Below are 21,255 nucleotides of genomic sequence, written 5' to 3'. Positions count from 1 at the left end.
TTTCGTTTCATCTCACCTTTATGCGCTATTTTGCATCGCTTTTTTTCTCCTTCTTTCCTTTCTGTGATCATAGTTAGACCAATCGATTAGAGACGCGAAGGTAAACGTGAATGGCGTGCATATAAAACTTTTGAGCATCGTTCGTCGGGACAATATCACGTCTTTCTCGCGCACGTTTACCGCGTCTATCCTCTCAATGAACCTCTTCCTCTGGCCGCTAAGCCCGCTCAAACCAAGTAAATGCACGCCGGATCTGACCCGACCGCACTACATTCAAGACTGCACACTCAACCTATCGGACCTCGTCCGCCCATCCACCTTATGCGCACATTTCGCGCCTTCACATAATACAGCAACACCATATTCATCTGGCCGGTCATGAGTCGCTCTATTGAAACTGAAACTGGTAGGGTGTCATCGTTCCGACGCCTCTTCTTCCGAGTTTCGTCAGGTGATCTATTTTGACCGTTCTAGATCGGATGTTACAAGCCTTTTCGTCATATGTTACCCTACTTTGCACACTCATATTTGATGTTCGAATGTCCGAACAGTCGTCGTTTCAATATCATTGACTCATTAAAGCCGAAGCCATCGAGCCGGGACGAAAGGAAGGAACCCTTCATTTGATAATTGATATCACTGTCCTTTCTAACTCTACTCGTCGTGGTGCATATAAACAAACGCACCCCAAACGTCTGACATTACGCTTTATGGACGTGGTACGAACCATACGACGGATTAAAGTAAACACATAGAGAGCTTTGTTTCGCCGATAGTCGTGCGATCGGCTTCTCAAATTTCCAGTCGCATAACAGTTGACTTCGCACTCGGAAAGTCGACGCCGTGTGTCCTCTACTTACTTCGGCATATACTCACTGCATGGGATATTTTGTTTCGCTTGCTTACTCTGCTACTGTACATGAAGCAACAAGCGTCGGCGCAACTTCTCGCCGCTTGAATTCGAAATTCCAAGTTCCGTGAGTCTCGACCACAGCTCAGGCTATGCCTGTCATTGCTAGCGCGGGGTAAGCTCCGTCCACAACCGCCACCTATTTATAATAAGTACAAATACCCACTATTTATAAACACACTCGTCCGTCGGACCAACCAAGTCCAATTTTATCCAAGTAATGAAGCATTACAGTATATATGCGTGTTTGCGGAACTAAATATTACCGCCGAGAAACACAGGGAGTTTGAGAGTGGAATTATTTTTTGAGAGAGAAAGAGAGAGAGAGGGCTACTCCGTAGGCGACACCTTCCCCGAGATCCTCTCACACGCCCACCGAGCCGTTTCCACCGATGCGTTAATCAACGGATCCAATCGTGCAAGGTTCCAGCTTTCTCTTTCCCTTTTGAGTTTTCCATCTCCTTCCGTGTCATGACGAGAGTCCGGGGGGAGAGAAGACGAAGAATTAGAAGGGTATGGAGGGTAAAGAGCCAACGCGGCGAGTGCAAGGTACGTATGATACGGATCAGGATGCGCACCAGGCGCTTTTGCAAGTCCACCTAGTCGGAATTGACAACGCGAGAGGAACCGTGCGTGCGTGAGTCGTTCGACAAAGTCGGATTCTTCGTCTTGTCGTTGGCGTTCGAAGTCGTTGTCTAAGGAACTGGGTCTGGGACTCGAGGTAGATTCGATGTCGTGTGATTGTGCTTGTGGATAACGCTTTGACGAGTCTGGCGATGACATTGTTGATGAATCCTGTCCGCCGAGTGCTCCAGAACGTAATATCCGCAATGCAGCTCCGCACCAGAAGCTGTAGCAAGCATCTCCTTCTTTTTCCGTTCGACCGCTAAACCCGCCACCCTCTACTTCCCCTTCTTTTCCGCTGGTACCTTCTCCAGTTTCTTCTAGGACGTACAACGCCTGTTGTTGTTGTACAAGCCATCGCTCTGTCCTCTTCCTCTCCTCTTTACTCAACGTAGCCTCGGCGCAGTGCGTCTCGGGTGCAAGAGCGAGCGTCGCTAGCGCGCAATACGTCGGGCCACCTAGATGTTCGATAGTTTAATTAGCAAGGACATAAGGACACACAGTATCGCCGAACGTAAATAAAATGACAAGGAACCTAAAATGAATGGATATAACGCAGGATCGACGCTTTACAGTCCACGGAAACGCTAAAACGCTATTTGTGAAAAGCTTATCCAAGGGTCGAGACCATGCACAAGCCCGATTCAGGACAGGGGCTTGATAATAGTTTATGAATCAAGCTTGTGATAAGCATGAGGGCGAGATACGAGGAACGAGCGATAAGCTGCTGAAGCGCGTGATAGTACTGCGCCTCACCAGGGAAGTCGTTTTCAGGGGAGAAAGGCATGCTCGGGAAATGAAAGGATGAAACGGAACGCTCACCCTGCGCTTCATTTCCGGGAGCCTGCCCAAACCCACCCTCATAGCTCATACACCCGCGCGCAAACGCAAGCGCACGGGAAACGTCAACGCCCGTCCAGTCGTCTAGCATCGCACAGATTGCGAATGCGGTGTATACCATTCGGATGTCGGCTTCGCCTTGTCCGGGGACCGCGCTGAAGCTGTGTGCGTATATGCGTTATATGCGTTCACAACGGATTATTATTATTATTATTTGAAGATGTAATTATTATTATATTTGGATTTATGGGAAAGCGGATGCGTACCTTCCGTCATCCTTTTGAGTCGCTCGCAAGAGACCGATGAGACCCTGTCTGTCGAGTTGCGAGAAGTCGTCCCGGAGAATCGCTAGACTGAGTAGCGCGGTGTATGTCATGATTAGATGCGGCAGGTCGGCATCTAGTGCATGCTACATAATCGTCGAGATAGACATAGTTCGTACAATGCGCAAAGATTTGTTGTGCAGGGGAACGACTTTAGACATGGGATTAGACACTAAAAGCCAGTATATGCGCACCGTGGCTTGGGCTTCCGACTCGTTAAACTCAACATGCATAAACGGGCCAGGACGAAATCCGCCTATATGCACTGCCTTTGTATCCCGATTGTCTTCACATTGATCAGCCTGCAGCTCTGCTACCATTCCGAAATGTTATGTCCATACCTGCGCTTCACAAGTCCATCGTCACGTTGCGTACCTTGATAAACGGAGATACACTCACCCTTCATTAACCCGTCCTGGCCTCTTCACTTGTTGCGACCAGATCCACACACGCCATGCCTCTCTATCTTCATTACTTATCTTTGTGTCTAGCAGGCCTAGGATATCGAGTGCGCCAAGACAGTAGAATCCAATCGCGACGCTACGGGATTTCGTTCAAAGCCACGTTCCGCACCAACAGTTTGATAGTCATCGAAAGCATATAGGAATCAATCCAACGGAGTATCAGTAACGCATTTATCATATAATGAAAGATTATGTTGAAAGAAGATTAACGTACCGTGCAGAGTCCGCCTCTGCCATCTCAGAAGGCAAGCCGTATAGACATCGTTTGCAGAAGTTAGCATGTGCAACTTTGTTGAGCGCGCCGAGCTCAATGTTGTCATTCATCGTCGGCATCCCCTTTTGAAAATGACAGCTTATGCCTATGGATAATTACGAGAATGGGTTAGTAGAATGAAAGCGTACGGAAATATGATCAAGCATTGACATGACATAGAACGGCATCAAACACTTATCGGGTAAATGTTTCTCACATCCGAGTCCAGATTGCTGGACAGTGGGAGACAGTCGAAAGATCAAAAGTAACACGAATTAAATTCAGAGACGGAATAAAAATACATTTATTATTGCACAACAACAGCAAAACCTTATGTACTAGTAATTATTATAGTCCATCATCGTACAGCTTTCGGGACAGTGCAACATAGAACCGTTCAAGGTCAAACTTCAATCGTGGATCCCCGGCCTCACTCTCTTTCTTCGCCTTTATTCGCTTGTCCTCAGCTTTCCGCACAGCCGGAGAGACAAACGCGGATGGTCTTGGAGGGGAAGACTGGATATCGGCGGAGCTTGGAGTAGTAGTTGTTGACGAGTTACGCGGGGAGTAAGGAACTTGTTCAACGATCCAGTCAAATACAGCTGAAAGTTTATCGGTGGATGATTTCAGCGCAGCATCCTCCGCCTCCCTGTCCTTTGACTTCTGTGATTCGTCTGCAGAGCTCTTCTTCTCTGATGGAGATTTCCGTTCGCGATCCTCTCGATCCTCTACCTCTTTTCGCCACGCGCCGACCAACCGGCTCCAGTCTTTCCAGTTGAAGTTCACATTCACGTGCGAGAATGGATCCGAGAGGCTGTTCTTCAGAGAGTTCGGGAGAGCAAGGTCAATATTCCATTCATTGTCAGGCCCTAACCCCCCTCCTCCGCGGACATCCCAGTGGTCTGCACCCTCTAGTATACCCAGGAATTCACCCCAGCGTGCGCTCCGTACGGTTACTAAACCATCGTTACCCCATTGTTCTTCTTCCGGATGAGAATGCTCCTCTCGTTCGCGAGCTTCAACGCCATCCAGGACCGTCTTTGGAAGAAACAGCGGGTGCCACACGTTCATACTTTTCGTTCGAGCAGCAACGCTATAGTAGCGGACGCGAGGATCATCTGGAGTCGCTGGATTAAAGATATTCTGCAGATATTGGGTGCTGAGATTTGCATATGCTGGCGAGTCAAGGACAGACAGAAGAAGCGTCGTCAAGGAAGATGGCAAGTTCGTTAACGAGAAAACTGTCGGTGTGTCCGTGGATTCGGACGCCTTCTGTGACACTTTTTCTGCCTGTCGTTGAAGCTTCCCAATCCCAATATTTTCCTGGAAAGTATGATGAATATCGATGTGCTCAGAGAAAAGTGTCAACGTACGCTGCACCAGTCCATGAATGGGCTTCCTCGGTGAGGTGTACAGACCGTTGTTAGCGAAGCTGGATTGTATTCCTTCGGCTTCACATGCGTAATAAGATGTCGACAGTCTAATCCTCCCATTGAATGAGCCACAAAATTGATGTCGCGCCCAGGGGCCGCTTTACGCAAATATTGATCTAACCGCTCCGCTCGCGATTCTACCGAGCCTGTGCTGCTATAGACTCAATAAAAACAGTCCTCATGTTGAAGAGCGTATACGTACCCAGGAACCCCGGTTACAATAACCTCTGCACCAATTTTCTTCTTCAGTATCTTAAGAATGTGTGCCCAATAATGTAGTTGAAGCATAGGGAAATTCGATGGTCCTCTAACGTCGTAACCATACAGGCCTTCGAAAATATGCAAGGGGTCTTCAGTATCCATGCCGAGGAGTCAAACCATGCTACATACCGTGACACAGGACAATGGGATTTCGAGGTGCTCGGATCGGGTCAAAGAGAGTCGGATTGAGCATGAGAGAATAAATGGGGGTCAGGGGCTCGTTTGGGGTTGTATGAGATGTGGGAGGCGTTCGACGCTCTGGTGAAGGAGTACTCGGAGGAGTGGGTTTCTCGGTTGGCTGGTTCTCCTCAACGGAGCCTTGGCTATTTGCCTCGTCGACGGAGACAGAATGTGCTCTCCGAGTAGGATGCGCGGAAGCTGTGTTCCATGGCCAAGGCTTTAAACGGCCCCAGTGCGAGTGTAAAAACAAATTAGCTAGCTCCTACGTTAGCCATGAAATGTACTCTAAGCAGATGGGAACACACCTGTATCTCGTTCACCTTGCCCCTTAACACTACGCGCTAGTAACGTTTCTGACCTCACTGGCGAGCCTTCAGACCTTCGTAACGCTTTCCCATTGATTCTTCCATCCTTCCCGGATTCACTTTCGGCCTTCTGTAGAAGATAATATTGACTTGACACTGTGATTGACGAGAACACGTTGAAGAGCCGACGAATGAATACCGCCACGGGGACAGGAAGAGAAAGAGATTGCATGTCGCAAATAATATCGCGGAAATTATTTCATCGAAGATTGAGTCGATTTATTATGGATGATACGATCTAGTTATTGCTTTGCGAACTGTCCTGTAATGCGATTTAGGGGATAAACGACCAAGAGGTGTGCTGATTTACTTAGACGTGTTTTGAGCCTTTGTGCACGTGCACCTCTCCAGAGCACGTGCACTCTACAGATGCCACCAGGAATGGTGTGGCCAACTTATTTTCCTACAGCAGCAGAAGGTCTTCCAGAATGGTTCTCACTTTGCCGGTGATTCAAGGTTTGATGGACATTGTATTTGCATACTTTTGCACGGTTTATCAGGAATTCAAGCCAACAGTTTCCGGCATAAAGAACTAATAGAGGCAGGCTTTTCACGATACTAGTAATCTCCAAGATTCGCAAACACACGTTCGTTCAAAGCAGACCAGACACGCATATACTTACGTTTACTCTACTCTAAGTCAGTAACGTTTCACTGATAATCAAGTACTCGTGAGTCTTCTTCTCTTCCAGTTACTTTCAGCACTGCTTCAACGATGTGTTCCATCGCATGTCATCTGAACAACATGCTGTAACGCATGATGAACAACAACAGCACACCATTTCTCTCAGACTCTGGCCACGCATTGATGTTCTCAAGTTGATTGAGTTGAACGTCATGACTGTTTAATTCAAGTGGCCCGGGCTGACGAAGGGAAATATCTCAATTGACATCTGAGAAGGTTGTCTTGTTCTGGGCGAGGCAGCTCAAAGGAATGTTGACGAGAAAGGATTCATTCTTCGTGAGAGCTACGGGTCGCATCGACTGCTCTTGACTGTCATCTGGAAAAGTAAGCTAGAAGTTACATTCCCGCAGCCTTCTGATATCAAAGCATCAGTCTGTTGACCGTTACGCTCCCTAGGGGTTCACCAGAGCATGCCCGATGTAGACTCACTATCTTTTTATTAATACAATGTTGTTGATTATCCTCTTTCACCCTCGCAACCACTCGTTCTCATCAGAATGACGCTCCCACTGTTATGCAATTTACCCTTTAATGTAGAACATAATCACTTCCATCGTGCACGACGGACCTTAGAGAAGTTGATTTCTAGATGCCAACAGACACTATGAATCATGACACAAAGAACACTTGATCTGAACAAGACAAATGGCATTGCGTATTGTCCGTGGATGTGGTTAAAAGGACAACACCTCAATCAATTAAGACGACTCGTGCTGCTAGATCCCAGGACTTTTTAATGGCAATTCTTGACTCGAGTCAAATCGTCTCTCTTGCATCAGAGTGGTATATTCTGCGAGTTTGTGATCAGGATTGTCTACTGCTCTATACTGTTTATTTATTCATTTGTTTATTCATATAGATGATGCATGGTTTGCTTCTTTCACCCTTAGAGTTTGTTGCCTTATCCCTTATTCACTGCCATATTCAAAGTTGCAACGATTACTGTCTTGGTATGTCTCTTACTCTGTTTTCTTAACGTGTATTGAATACAATGATGTGTGCCTTCAGACATACGACTACTTGCTGACAATAGGACGTGAGAAGGAGCTCATCTGGCCCTCACGCCTTTCTGTTGTCAAAATCCTCTTCCTACTGAATCGGTATATCCTGTTCGGCGCGATTTCCGGTGACTTATATTGTACAGTGAACGTCTTACGTACATTATCATGGGACTGACAATTCCACGTTCTTAATTGCAGTAATTCTTTCTCTTGATCCATCTGCTCGAGTGAGTAAACACACTTTCTCCTGGATTGGAGGTCTAATACTTGTACCAGGGCTGTATTACTGCCTTTCGGATATGCAGCGGTATGCCGAAATTTGGCAAAGCTATATTCACATGTCATTGACATGAAAACATAGCCTTCACAACTGCTGAGTATTATTTTGCAGAATGTGGGTCCTAGTCTCATAACACTCTGGTTACACATAATCTGATGTTTTAGTGGTCCTGTACACTCGAGCATATGCTATCTGGGGACGCACAAGAACGGCTCTACTCATGATTATAGCTGTCAATCTGGTTTATGAAACATTTACTGATGAATATTATAGCAAACTTATGATTTCCTTCAAACCTACAGGTCCTTGTCCCTCCTGGATTTTATCTGATATCAATAACTCTCAAAGCAACTACCTGTCTGTTCACATTGTTATGCACGTAAACCAGTATACTGATGCTTATAAAGCCGTTAATCTACCTCTCTTCCCTACTGGTTGTATAATAAATATGAATCGGCAACCTGTAATACCTGCCATGGTTACTGTCATTGTCTCAGAAGCAAGTGAGGACAAATCTTTGATTTCATTTATCCTGATATAAGTATCATGAACTCTTCTTTTACATAGTTGCACTAATAGCCGTGTTGGTTAGGGCCGGTTAGTCGACATGTATTCACTTTAATTGGTGATCTGACTGTAGAGCCCAGCCAAAATGCCACAATCAATGGTCATGAAGCAAATATCAAACAGTGGTAAGGAGACAGCTCTTGCTTTATGTTTGATCATGGAGTTGATCAATATAATATGTTGCTTAGGCGTCTTCTTTTCTGCTATAATACTCTGTGCGAATATTTGTTCGGCATTCTGTTCTGAAGAGTAATTGTTGAGCGAGGTACCCTTCCAGGCATGACAATGGCGAATATTATTGTACTTAGCGCGGCATCGCCACCAATATCCGACCTTCTCCTTACGTGTGTCCCCATTACTTTACGCTTTCTGAAATATTAATAGCTGTTTTTTAATAGACCACAAGCAGCTGTTCACAGTATATGCTGCAACAGACTCATTCTCCAGATCAAAGGTGTTCCGACTCAGACACAACATTCGCACGTCATTACAACGTCCGCCCCTCAGGTGCATCTTCGATCCTATGTAAACCATAGCGATGATATTGAAATGCAGCCGATGTAAAGAGGTATTCTTATCCTATGTTAAGTGTGCAATGGATCTTATTCAGCCGTGGTAGTACTTTTATCACCGTACATATATTACACATATTCACATTGCCCATTTCAACTTGTTCCATCATTCGATGCTGGACGTGCAATGAATCCCATTTGACTACAGTGGTACTTATTTTACTGTATGTAGATGCACACATTTATACTGCTCGTTCCAACTTGTGCAACTTTAAGCACTCTTGTTACCCTTTTTAGACTTTATTGAATAGAACTCTACTTCGTACAGGAACTTGGCATATTTACAGGCTCTGGTAGATTAAGAGACAAAGAAGGTTACCTCTGAAGACAACACGATATAAGCGAAACACGAGAGTGGGATGGATATAATGAGGCACCAACCCGGTGCCAACCTCGCCAAGTCTCAACATGTGGGCATCCACGACTAAAACACTCCAAAGGCAAAATAAGATTTATAAATTTATCTACATTAAACGATCATATTAATATAAATTAAATCCAACGCGACAAAGCGCATTGGTTAGTGAACATATGTGGTGGTCCCGGTCCAGCAAGCTATGCACACAATCCTAGCTCCGTCTAACCTCACGCCTAAGCCAGCAACGATACTTTCAGGGGTACAGTACCGTTTTCGAATCCTGGTTCATTAATAACAGGATGCTGGACAAAGCCAATCTTCCATGATATCTCTGGTCCCGGCTCAAAGAGGAATTTCGTGAGCAACATGTAGAGGGCGAGTTCTTTAACAATTTGATCAGAATTGCGTCTGGACGAAGGCTAAGGCAGAGGCTCACTTAATTCCATTTCAGCAAACTTGAATCCGCTAGAAAACGTAACGACGGTTTTAGTGCAAAGCACAACTTTAATATAACTCTTAGACGTACATGCAAGCACGGCCGCCTCCGAGGAAAGTCATCCTGAATAGAAAGCGAGTAAATAACAACGTAGATGTAGAATTCAATTAAAGACGTTACATTTGCGAGTACACTCCAGGCAAGTGCGCGTCGTCCACACTCTTCGGCAGGGGCTTGAGCCAGCGTTCTGGTTTCCATTCCTCGGAATCTTCACCCCAGATAGTCTTGCTCATGTTCGCGCCGACAATAGAGATGTGTACAACAGTACCCTTTCGGAGAGGGATCTGCTTGATTTCAGTCTTCCCGTCGGTAGACTTAAGTGGCCAAAGCAGTGGAAGGACAGTGTCTTTGTTGGTCCTGCCACATAGATGATAAGAAATATGTCCAAAAGAAATCCTACAAAGAACACATACACGCGATTGATGTGCGTAGCAGGTGGGTGAACACGCAGCGTCTCGCGACAGACGGCGTCAAGGTATGGTAGAGCCATGAGTGAATCATAGTCAATGTCGCCATGTTCCCTACGAGCCGCGAGGAGCTCTTCTCGGAGCTTCGTTTGCACATCCTGTCGCCTCGACAAGACATACAGGATGCGGCTCGTCGCGGAAGTAGTCGTGTCATGTGCTGCCATAATGAATGTACTATAATGCGTCCGGCGTCAGCCGACTCAATGTTTACTATTGCGAAAGCCAACTCACCTCATATGAGCTAAAAGTTCCCCATCAGGAACGCGGTCATCCCCTCTCGCTTCCGAGTTTGCTTTCACTAGAAAGGTACGTCAGATGGACTGCTGAATGGGTAGTGAAACGAACAAAGGCTCACGTATAATGCTCATGATGTCCTTTCCCCGTCCGATCTGTTCACGTACAGCATCATCGCCCTTTGCTAAAGCATCTCTCTTCTGGTGGAGAATTTTCTTCGAGTGGCCCTCAATGATATCTGTGAGTTCTGCCAACCTATGGACATCTTTCACTGGTACTAGTCCGACAAGCTTGCGTCGAAGCCATGCAGGGCCAAGCTTAACCGCTAATGGGAAGAATTGACGAAGAAAGTCGATTTTGTTGAGGGTAATCCTGTGCAAAATTACGAAAAGAGAGTTCAGCAAGGGAACACGGAGAACACGGAAGATATTACATACAGGAGCTCCTTCAAATCCTCGCTGTATGCATTCTTCGATTTTTCATTAAAAGCGTCAAATGTGTATCCAAATCCTCCTTGACCGACGAATTCAAGAGCAGAGCGGCTTATCCACTTCATGACATCAACGTATTTCTCGCCTTTTGCAACTTCGGTTTCCAGGATGTCACAGAGCTAAATAACAAACAATATAAGAACATTGCATCGCTAGATTATAACTCAGCGAGATATACGGACCTTATAGGTTATAGGATAAAACATGGGCAGAATGTCGCGCATGTGCTTTAGGGAGAATACGGGATTGAGCATTTTGCGCTGCTTCTTGTGCACTTCACCTGCAGTATCGGGGCAAATGGGAAGATGTCAATTATGATTTCAATCGGAAGTATGAAAAATAGCGATGCATACCCTGAGTAGCCAGTAAACTCGGGCCCATCGTGAGACCAAATGTTCTATGCGTGTGTTAGATTGCGTCTCATGACGCTTTGTAGTCACTCACGTTGTGAACACTTCCGTTTCCTCATAGATCATCGACTCTTTGACTAGAACGTGATGTAAAGCGAGCGGATCAGCCACAGAGAGCTCCTGGCTCTGGATTCAAAGATAACGGTCAACGTCGGATTGTTGACTTTCTCCGAGTTTAAATGATATACTCACCCCGTGAACCATGTCAAGACGGGCAACGCCTCCATAATTCCTGTACAAGTCTTGATGGAATGCCCATCCATCCGGACTATAGAAGGCCTCGAAGTTACCTGTCGGTAAATGGCATGTCAAGCACGACAATGGATCTACGGGAACGTCAAAATACCTTTCCACCATGATGTTGAAGGCGGCCCCGGTATATAGGACAAGTAGGATCGAGTGGAGAGGTACCGTAGGAGTCGCCAAGCGACAAAGGCAGCGATGGAAGCGGCTACAACCTCTCTGGTTGAAAGATCCATGTCTAGGGGGTCAGACGCAAATGCAGCCTACAGGTGATTATGGGGCGTGTTACCTTTATAATCCCGCACGCAACCAGTGTCAAAATAAATTTGCCTGGACTTTAGCGAGGCGAATGTCGCATCGACATCCCGAATCTTCGCTAATCCAAAGAAATCAATTGGGTGTCTGAGGTGCAATACATAAGATAGGGTCATGATAAACGAGCGGGAGCAACAAGAGGACGAGGCGTAATATTAGGTTCAGGAACACCTGAATTGCCGGTGAAATTGTAGCATGATTCTAGCGACTGCGTGCAATTACGATACCGCGACCCAGCAAAAGAAACCTTTGCCTTGTCAAGACACTATTCAAATCTCCCTAAGCAAACCAGTCTCAGAAGAGATTAGGGCGTCCCAAGCACCGTTGAACAGGATAGAATGGGAATCTGCACCGCCTTCGAGGACAGTCTATAGCTAATAAGTCGTACAAGATCCAGAAGATAGGTGGAACCTAGAAATGCATCAGAAGGTCAGGCTCCCGTATACGTATACGAGAAGCGTTCTGGGGTGCTTCTCATAAATTTCCCTTTCAGCAACGTCTATCAGAATGTCAATCTCCTCTTCTTTCTTCCCTAGCGACGCCACGCTTTGCAGTCTCTACAGCCTACGCGCCGTCATTTGAAATTATTGACACTTCTGCAAGAAAGTTTCAAGTTGCTGAAACTACCACGGAGAATAATCGAGCCGTCTAAGGAGCTGGAAATTCAAGGACTGGCAGGTCAAACTAACGAGTTTCTGGACTAGATTGAGTACGCGGAGGAATAAGAACATCGCCGGGTTAGCCGAGAATAGACCACGTGATGCATTTTTGCATCCGTAATTTATTTCTCGAATTCTAGGGATGCACAACTTTCTTCCGAATCCGATTCGGACTGTGTCACTGTGCAGATCGTCCATATCCTCAGTTCAGAACTACACAAGCGTTCGGTTACCAAAGGTGCAAACGTACTCGAAAACACCAAGACAAGTACGCATCTATTGTTCGCCTCTGCTCTACAGGACGATTGAAACGAGAATCACCCAAATACAAGTAAAAAGAATATCGAAATGATAGATAACTTATGTATAGCGAATAATTGACGCGGAAACATCGTATAGACTGCTATGTGCATGCTTACTTGCCCACTGGGAAAGCGTCTCCACGAACATCTTTGATCCACTGCGAATCAGCATTAGGGTACTACAATCGCGTAAGTAATATTCTTTCCACTCTTCGAACGAAATTTGCATACCTGCCAGACCATGACACCTGCATTCCAGCCCTTGTCTTTCGCTTGCTTGACGCAACCCGCAAGAGTCTTCGTGTCCATGAAGCCGTTGCTTGCATCCGCTGCTGTCGCAGGTTTACCTATAAGGAGCTTGTTTTTGTCAACACCAGTGCCCGCAATCTCAAACAAGGATGTCTTAGTCTTCGATTTGGTCAAAAGGCTGTCACAATCAGTGTAGTCATTCTCTGCGGAAGAAGATATTTCAGCTCAAGCCTATCTCCAAAAGGGTGATTTACTTACGGTTGTAGAATTGGACGTTGTACTGAGACAGGTATGTCAGTAAGCAACGAGCTATATAGAATTGAACACGGAGAAGCTTACCCAATCAATCATGTTGCCGACTTCCTTGTTCACCTTCTGGTATCCTCCACCCTTGTAGCTTTCACTGTTAAACCAAGGCGGGAGCGCTACAGATGCAAGGAGTGAGTTCTGTGAAATTGATTTACAGAGGAGACTACTCACGAGCATGGGTGATAATGTATTTGCCTTGAGGAAGTTGACCGCGAAGAGTCTTAGTGAAAGTAGCAAGCCATTCCTCAGCCTTACCATCACCAGCATTCATAGCACCAAGGTCTTCATAGTCGACATCAATACCATCAACGTTATACTTCTTTACCCAATTAGCCATATCGTTAGCAACCTTTGTCGCATCGGCACCTGCAGTAGTAGGCGTCTCCGTTGCACCGAAAGCAGAAACAATGACCTTGATACCAGCACTCTCATATTTGCTCTTGAGGCTCTTTCTTGTATTGTCATCCAGTTGTTGCCAGGCCATGGCTTGATCCGCTGCACCAGTGCTCAGGAGGAAGGATAACGCACTATAGGGAAAAGCGATCAGCAGGTAAGAAAGTTTGCGTCAGACTTCGCTATACGCACAAGACGTTGTAGCCCTGCATTGCACAAATCAGTTACGGCGTATAAAGTAAGTAATTTTAGGATACTGACCTCAAGTTTAGATACATCAGGGAGAGCGTTAGTTACCCACTTGTCACTGTAAATAACAAACTGCACATCTTATTAGAGAATGTTAATTATAAAGAGGTTGAACAGTGAACCTTTGGCCCATTTGAGGCTCCACCAGAAGATTTAGTATTAGAGGATAACTTATCAGGAGATGTTGTATTGGAAGATGAGCATCCACTAGGAGTAGAGTCGTCACCAGTCGAACTACCTGTTGGTGATGATGCAGAATCCGTTTGTGAAGGTTCAGAGCCAGAATCCGACCCACGACCTTGAGCAGTAGGTACAGCTGCTGAGGAACCTGACTGTGAGGATGAGGCGCCCGATGCACCAGGAGAAGGGCCACCGCTCACAAGAGCAGGTAACAGTGCGGGAATAGTGTGCGAGGGTGAAGACCCAGAAGCAGACTTATAGCCCGAAGATGCATCGACTGATGATAAAGAAGAGCCTGTCCCTGCAGAAGTACCGCTTTGGCAGTCACAGGGCTGAGGAGCTCCAGCTACAGCAGGCAGATACTGGAGAGACGCTAGAAGAAAAAGAGAAGAAGCTAGAGATTTGAGAAGCATTGTAGAGAGAAAGTGTTCTTCGAGTGAGAATCTACTGAAAGTGAATGAAGAAGGCTAAGCTAGACTCGTCAATTTATAGTCTGTGTCTTCTCAGCAAATGCACAGTACATTATGTCTGATGGATGTTGTCCGAGTCTGTATGACGAATAGTAAGCAAAACTGTTGACAAGCATTAGTATTCAAATGTATAAAATATTTGAAACAGAAGGCTTAGTAGGAACAGGTAAATTCTGCAATATATAGTCTTTTCTTAGAACAAATCGAGCCTGGGAGAGCTGTTTCAGAGTGTTTTTGCAACAAAACATGCCTGCAAAGGAAATTGTGAGCATTTTGCTAGTATGGACGTTACGTTCGAATGCTCAGAGTGAGATATAACCAGCTTCGCTTTTTCGCCTTCGGCGAAAGTCAGGGGGCTTGCCCCCTGGACCCCCTCTTAATAATAGTTTCAAATGTAATTTCTGTACTGTTTAATAGAAATAAATAAATAATTCTATTAGTGTAGTAATAAATATAATAAATATAATCTAAATACAATCATACTAAAGCCTCTTTAAATACAACATTATAAGTAACAAATTCTTGTCCAGGATCTCTAAGTTCTGTTGGAAATAATACCTTAACTCTTGAAACAGATGTACATCTTGATAGTGTAACATATAATTGACCATGAGTAAAACATGGAGATCTAAGATCAATTCCAACATTAGTTACAGATTGGCCTTGAGCTTTATTTATTGTCATTGCAAATGCTAAACAAACTGGAAATTGAAGTCTTTCCATTTGAAATCCAATATGCTTTTCAGATGGGTGAAATTTGATTCTTGGAATAAAATGTATTTGACCTTTCTTATCTCCAGAAATAAGTCTAACTTTTAGTTGTCTTCTAGTTGAATCAAGTAGAATACATCTTGTTCCATTACAAAGCCCATCTTCTATATTAAGATTTCTTAAAATCATTAAAGGAACACCTTTTTTAAGCTTTAAAGTAGAGGGGGGCAATCCAGAGCAAGTAATTGAACTTAAATATTCTCTTGGAAATATTGTGTTTGTATTATCAGCTCCAGTTTCAGTTAAAACTTTATCAACAGAAAAATAAGAAACCTCTTCTCCAGGAAACATTTCTAAGATCTTTTCATTTATAGATTGAACTCCATCATTCCTTGATGAAAGAATTGTTCTATTTAAAAAGAAATCATCATATTCAGAAGTATAAATTTCTTGTTCTGGATCTAATGATTGAATGTTTGGATAAATTGTGTTAATAAGTGATTCAACTGTATTTCCACATTTCATTTGTTGAGGTAAAGTAATTGCACCATTCTCTGCTGTGTGTTGACCATTTCCAATCTCAAGTAACCATTTAGAATATTGTTGATCTTCTTCACTAAGGCCTAATCTCATATTTTGAGTTAATTTGAAAACTTGTAATTGAGGCCATAATTGTGATCTTCTTAATGTTCTACTAATTATTTCTGCTCTTGAACCTTTAATAACAATTGGTAAAGTCTGTCTAAAATCTCCACCAAATACACATGTAATTCCACCAAATAATTGTTCTGAATCTTTAATATCTTTAAGAGTTCTGTCAACAGCTTCAAAACAGTATTTACTTTGAGTAGGTGCTTCATCCCAAATAATTAAAGCTGTTTCTTTGATAAGTTCAGCTAATTGAGTACCTTTTCGAATATTACATGTAGAACTTTCATCTGGTTCAAGTGGAATTTTAAATGTTGAATGAGCAGTTCTTCCTCCTTGTAATAAAAGTGCAGCAACTCCAGATGATGCAACACAAATTACTATAAGACTTTGACTTCTGAGTCGATGACAAATTGCATTATAACAAAATGTTTTGCCTGTGCCAGCTGGACCATTAAGAAAAAAACATTTTCCAAGGTTTTCTCTTGCTGAAACACAAACAGATTCAAAAAAGTTCTTTTGCTCTACATTCATTTGTTCAAATTCTTGATTTGCTAATGTAGTAAACTCCTCAGCTTGAAGTATATACTGTCTATGACTTATTAAAAATCTGTTTCCAAGTAATTGTGACCAATTTTCATTTGGTATTGGCATTGTGTCTGGATATTGTCTATCTGTACTATTTGTATACCAACTAAAAAGAAGGTATAAACAATAGTCCTCAATGAATTCTTGAGGAAAATCATTGTTTTGAGGTAAATACATTTGTAATTCATTAATTAGACCTGTATTGTTACAGTTTAGTATAAAAACTTGTGATTTGACTATATAAAATAATAATAGTTACCTTGACAAAGGTGTTCTTTATATTTTACCCAAAGTCTTCTAGGATTTGAAGGTGAACATTCAAGTAAAAGTAAAACAAACAGTTTTCTTAATTGATGAGGCATTTGATAACTTGATGCATCCAAAAGACATTGATCAATTTCATTGTCATCATTTAATAACCCAAGAGCAATGCATGCATTTTTGTATGTAGGAAAAACTTGTCTATTAACTGTTCTTAAGTCTTGAAATGATTTCGGCCCTTTAACAACAGTTAGAAGTAATCTTAAATAAAACTTTTCACCCTCTTTTGGAGATATAAAATACATTCTACCAATTGAAAACCCTCTTTTTCGTTTTGTCCATATTTTTTTTGACTTATTCCAAACATAATGTTGAGGAAATTCTTGATAAACATATTGTAGTCCATCTGTATGACTTCTATTGTATTTAAAGAATGCAGTTAATGTTGTATCCTTTTCTATATTTTGTTGCAATCTTTCAGGAGTATCAGTATTAGGATTAATAATGATAGATTGTTCATTTTCAAGATGAATTGCAAGTCTTTGTACTGGAGGAACTTCACTATGCATTCTAAATGACAAAATTCGCCAAACAGCTTCAGGTGCTGAAATATATCTTGAGTCAATATATTGTAATACTTCATTATCTTGTACTTGTTCAATTGTTGCTCTATCATGCCCTTTATTTAATAAGTAAGAAAGTGTATTATTATAAGTAATAAAAGGCATACCTTTATAAATATATTTGTGAATATATTTAACACTTTTTATTGAACCACAGGCTTCAACATTAATGTGACATTGAAATTTTTTTAATAATACTTTGTTATAAGGAACAACTCTGTTATTATTAAGTTCAATTTCTTTATTATTTTTTATCCAAATCTGTTTTTTATCTCTTCTTCTATATTTTGGATATGAATCTTCATCAAATGTAGTTGTATCTCGGAATGATTTAGGGAATCCCTTTTTACATTTCTGACCTAAATAAGAATTTTATTTATTTAATAAGTTCTGTCTAAACTGATTATAGAATAAAATAAGTATATAAAGATCTTACCTGGTCTACTATTTGATTCTAAACAGCCAGTTATACCTGTTCGACATTCATGATACATATAAGAAGCAACTAATTCAAATAATTCTGGGTCTTTTTCTTTGTCTGGTAATTCTGCAGAAATTGTATCATCTACATCTTGAGGTGTTCTAAGTTTTGAATCCTCATGCATAATTAATAAAAGATGCATATGAGGAAGACCTCTTTTTTGATATTCAATAGTATAAATATGTGCAACACAGTTCCCTTACAACAAATATAATATAATTAGTATAATAATAAGATAAAAAGATTCTTATCTACCTAAGACTTTTTTCTTCATTATAAATTCAATAAGAGCTTGAACTTTTGCATGAAAAACTCGAACAACTAAATCAGGTCTATCAGCTGCAGTTTGTCCAGGTTTTAATTCTCTTTGAATTTCAGGCCATTTTGGATTTGCTGTCATTGTAATAAAATAATCAATATGTTTGAAAAATCTTGCAATTGCCATTGAGTCTTGATAAAGTTGTTGCATTTGTCTTGCACTTCCAGAAAAACTCAAAGGAAGAATAATCTTTTTACCTATATTATTTAAATATTAAACTCTTGAAAAAAACTTAAAGAAAGATTAATCTTTTTACCTATATCAGTTAAATTAGTATCTTCAGGAAGTCTATCCATTAAACCCTTTGCAGTTTCAACTCTAATATGTTCTTGATTTTGAACAATCCAATTAAGATTATGTTGTTCAATTGTTGCCCAAGAGTCTACTAAGAATTCTTGAAAAAGATCTTTTGAAAGAAATAATGGATCATTTCTTCTGTTTTGTCTACAAAAGATTGAGTATGCTGAATAGTCTCTTAATGTTACATAACCTCTTTTTCCACTTGATACTTCAATATTAATATTGTCTTGTATTTCCTCTTCTTGAATTTCATTCTGATGATTTTGTCTATTCTCTAAAAGTAATTTAATTAGTATTATATATCTTAATTGTATTTGATTTATATACCTTCATCAATATATTTTATTGTATTGACAGAAAATCCGAGTTCACCATAAGGAAAAAGAACAACATAATGTAAAGGTTTGTATAATGGACTAATTTCAGATATTCTTTGCATATTATTTTGATTCCCTTGTCTTTCAATAATAATATCTCTCCATTTCTCTCCTGTAATTGGAGCATCACCATCTCCAGGTAAAAGAAGACCTATTTCATCTAGAATGAATTAATATTAGTATAAATATTAATATAATAAATTAATAGGTTAAAAACAAATGAACTTACTTGCTGTTGGTAAATTATATCTTCTTCTATCCTTTTGAGGATCTAATGTAAGTCTTAAAGTAACTTGATTAACTCTATTATTTTGAATTCGCTGATTTGCTGTTTTAAATGTTCTAACCCAAGGATTATAATGTATAATTATATCATGTATAGTTGACATAACATTTCTTCTAAGTTGTTCATTTGAAATATCAGGTTCATTATTCCTTAGAGGAACTGGATTATTTTGAATCCTTTGTTGAATGGCAGCATCTTTTGAATCTAATAAATAGATTTGTGCAAATTGTCTATAATGTATTTTAACTTAAAACAAAATTTATAAAGTGTATTTAAGAATAAATACCTTTGAGGTGTAGTTCCTGTAACTGTAGTTGTAGGAAGAAGACTTCCAATCCAATGATGAAGTTTTCCATTTACTTTAAAACAAAAAGGACCTCCTGTATGTATAGATACATTATTTGTAATCCCAAGACTTGTAAATGCAAAAGCATTATTAAAGTTTCTAATAGAAGATAAAAAGTGTTTTGACTCTAAGGTTTCACCTTAAAGTTACAAATTTATTTAGTGTTAATAAGTATTAAATAAAGTAAAAAATACCTTCATATAGTTTTTGAAGTTCAGGTGGAGGAAGTCTTGGTAAAGGAACTTGAACTTTACCACTTAAACAACACATAGCAAATTTCGGATTTGTAATAGTTGAGCCTTTTGATTTAGTCTGTTCACATCTCCAATGTAAAGCATTACAAAATCGACACAATACATTCATATTTCCTAAATCATAATATTGAATACTTGTAGTAGTAATAGATGGATCTCTTGCATAATTAAGACCATTTCTGATAAAAATTCATTGATGTATTTCTTGATTTTCTTCATTAATTATACTTGCAAAAGGGTCATTCTCAAAAGGGTTATTTAACTCCTAAAACAATAATAATAATACTTAGTATATAATAGTTTATAATGATATAAAACTATACCTGATGTAATTCTGGATTTTGAATAGTATTATTAATAGTATTATCAAGTCTTTCAATATTCTAATAATTATATTAGTTATTATATTACTTAGTAATAGTAAAAATTAGTAATAATTAAAGTACCTCTTGTAACTCATTATTTTGTATTGTATTTTGTGTATTATGTACTTCTTCATTGTAATTTACATTAATATTCGAGTTATAATTATTTGGCTGCATAATAGTTATAGTTACATGATAAATCATAATATGGTAAATAATAAAAATGTAAATGATAATTTACCTGTTGCTGAGTAGGTGCAACAGACGAATATGTACTGTTTGACTGTCTATATCTTCTACTATCTGAAGTATTTAAAGGCTGAGATTGTACAGGATTTGTAGTAGAATAATTCTGTGGCTGATAATAAGTAGTATTATTTCTACCTGTATTATTCTGATATTGTCTTTCATAAGAGTACTGTTGAGAATAAGTTGGCGTGTTTGTAGTACTTGTATAGGGTCTTTCATATTGTTGATTTTGATTATTATTAACAGACTAATAAATAAGATTTTAGTATTTTAGTAATATAAAAACAAAAGAGTTACATACAGTTTGCCTTTGAGTTCTTTGATATCTTTCATATTCATACTCATAAGTAGAAGATGTTTGTGTATTTTGTTGTGATTGAGTTGGTATCTATAATTATATAAATTTTTAATAATAAAAATAATAAGTATGTAAAATTCTTACTGAATGTCTATATATTCTTGTAGGATTAAGTTGAGCATTTAGAATTTCTTGCCTTTGATTCATAACTTGTTGTAATTGAGAAGAGGTTCGATGTGGTTGTGGGATAGGAGGTAATGTTAAAGGTGGAGGAGGTGGAGGAGGTGGAGAAACTGAATTATAATGAGGAGGATTAATAAATGGATTCTCTAACTCAGTATAATTCCAATGTGGTGATCCAGAGGGACTTCCTTGAGGTGTTCTTCGCCTCCTATGACTGGGACTTTCTTGTTCTGATTGGTATCGATTATCTTGTCTTCTCCTTTGTCTTTGTCTATTTGGTGTTACTGGAGGAGAATTCAAACTTATTATTGCATTATTGTTCTCATTATAATATGGAGGCGAATTAGAACCCATATTATAATCTAGTAAACCAAACATTATAG

General features: G+C 40.7%; 5 protein-coding genes across 5 annotated transcripts; 1 reads left to right on the top strand and 4 right to left on the bottom strand.

The window, feature by feature from the left end:
- Positions 1 to 1,240: 1,240 nt before the first annotated feature.
- On the bottom strand, positions 1,241 to 3,485 carry FOMMEDRAFT_161874 (terpenoid cyclases/Protein prenyltransferase; the record flags this gene model as incomplete). The annotated part of the gene is made up of 8 exons (XM_007271320.1): positions 1,241 to 1,992; positions 2,049 to 2,101; positions 2,170 to 2,535; positions 2,641 to 2,783; positions 2,892 to 2,983; positions 3,015 to 3,043; positions 3,097 to 3,237; positions 3,376 to 3,485. 8 exons carry the CDS (start codon positions 3,483 to 3,485, stop codon positions 1,241 to 1,243), a joined length of 1,686 nt encoding a protein of 561 aa, XP_007271382.1.
- A 217-nt stretch (positions 3,486 to 3,702) lies between these two features.
- Positions 3,703 to 5,902, bottom strand: FOMMEDRAFT_171105 (alpha/beta-hydrolase). Its single transcript, XM_007271319.1, has 5 exons — positions 5,594 to 5,902; positions 5,238 to 5,543; positions 5,050 to 5,176; positions 4,788 to 4,998; positions 3,703 to 4,737 (listed from the first exon to the last, which is right to left on the bottom strand). The coding sequence occupies exons 1-5, from the start codon at positions 5,823 to 5,825 to the stop codon at positions 3,763 to 3,765; spliced, it is 1,851 nt and encodes a 616-aa protein (XP_007271381.1). The 5' UTR covers positions 5,826 to 5,902; the 3' UTR covers positions 3,703 to 3,762.
- A 1,167-nt stretch (positions 5,903 to 7,069) lies between these two features.
- On the top strand, positions 7,070 to 8,854 carry FOMMEDRAFT_23728 (uncharacterized protein). The gene is made up of 15 exons (XM_007271172.1): positions 7,070 to 7,134; positions 7,198 to 7,207; positions 7,269 to 7,288; positions 7,347 to 7,476; positions 7,538 to 7,566; positions 7,616 to 7,646; positions 7,701 to 7,733; positions 7,784 to 7,860; positions 7,922 to 7,976; positions 8,027 to 8,122; positions 8,187 to 8,216; positions 8,267 to 8,311; positions 8,375 to 8,401; positions 8,464 to 8,530; positions 8,585 to 8,854. Exons 1-15 carry the CDS (start codon positions 7,075 to 7,077, stop codon positions 8,748 to 8,750), a joined length of 876 nt encoding a protein of 291 aa, XP_007271234.1. The 5' UTR covers positions 7,070 to 7,074; the 3' UTR covers positions 8,751 to 8,854.
- Positions 8,855 to 9,294: 440 nt separating this feature from the next.
- FOMMEDRAFT_114304 (cytochrome P450) lies at positions 9,295 to 11,693 on the bottom strand (the record flags this gene model as incomplete). Its single annotated transcript, XM_007271318.1, has 13 exons — positions 9,295 to 9,498; positions 9,553 to 9,581; positions 9,643 to 9,675; positions 9,733 to 9,969; positions 10,026 to 10,253; positions 10,311 to 10,377; positions 10,435 to 10,685; positions 10,751 to 10,923; positions 10,987 to 11,084; positions 11,158 to 11,201; positions 11,249 to 11,340; positions 11,407 to 11,504; positions 11,561 to 11,693. The coding sequence occupies 13 exons, from the start codon at positions 11,691 to 11,693 to the stop codon at positions 9,350 to 9,352; spliced, it is 1,632 nt and encodes a 543-aa protein (XP_007271380.1). The 3' UTR covers positions 9,295 to 9,349.
- A 1,153-nt stretch (positions 11,694 to 12,846) lies between these two features.
- Positions 12,847 to 14,005, bottom strand: FOMMEDRAFT_96679 (glycoside hydrolase; the record flags this gene model as incomplete). The annotated part of the gene is made up of 7 exons (XM_007271211.1): positions 12,847 to 12,912; positions 12,965 to 13,185; positions 13,241 to 13,262; positions 13,322 to 13,407; positions 13,463 to 13,818; positions 13,877 to 13,890; positions 13,946 to 14,005. Coding segments are annotated over 7 exons (825 nt in total), but the record flags the coding sequence as incomplete, so codon positions are not given.
- Between the last annotated feature and the right edge of the window lie 7,250 nt (positions 14,006 to 21,255).

The sequence above is a fragment of the Fomitiporia mediterranea genome, assembly GCF_000271605.1.
Source record: "Fomitiporia mediterranea MF3/22 unplaced genomic scaffold FOMMEscaffold_16, whole genome shotgun sequence".
NCBI lineage: Eukaryota > Fungi > Basidiomycota > Agaricomycetes > Hymenochaetales > Hymenochaetaceae > Fomitiporia > Fomitiporia mediterranea.
This window is presented reverse-complemented; position numbering and strand designations above follow the sequence as displayed.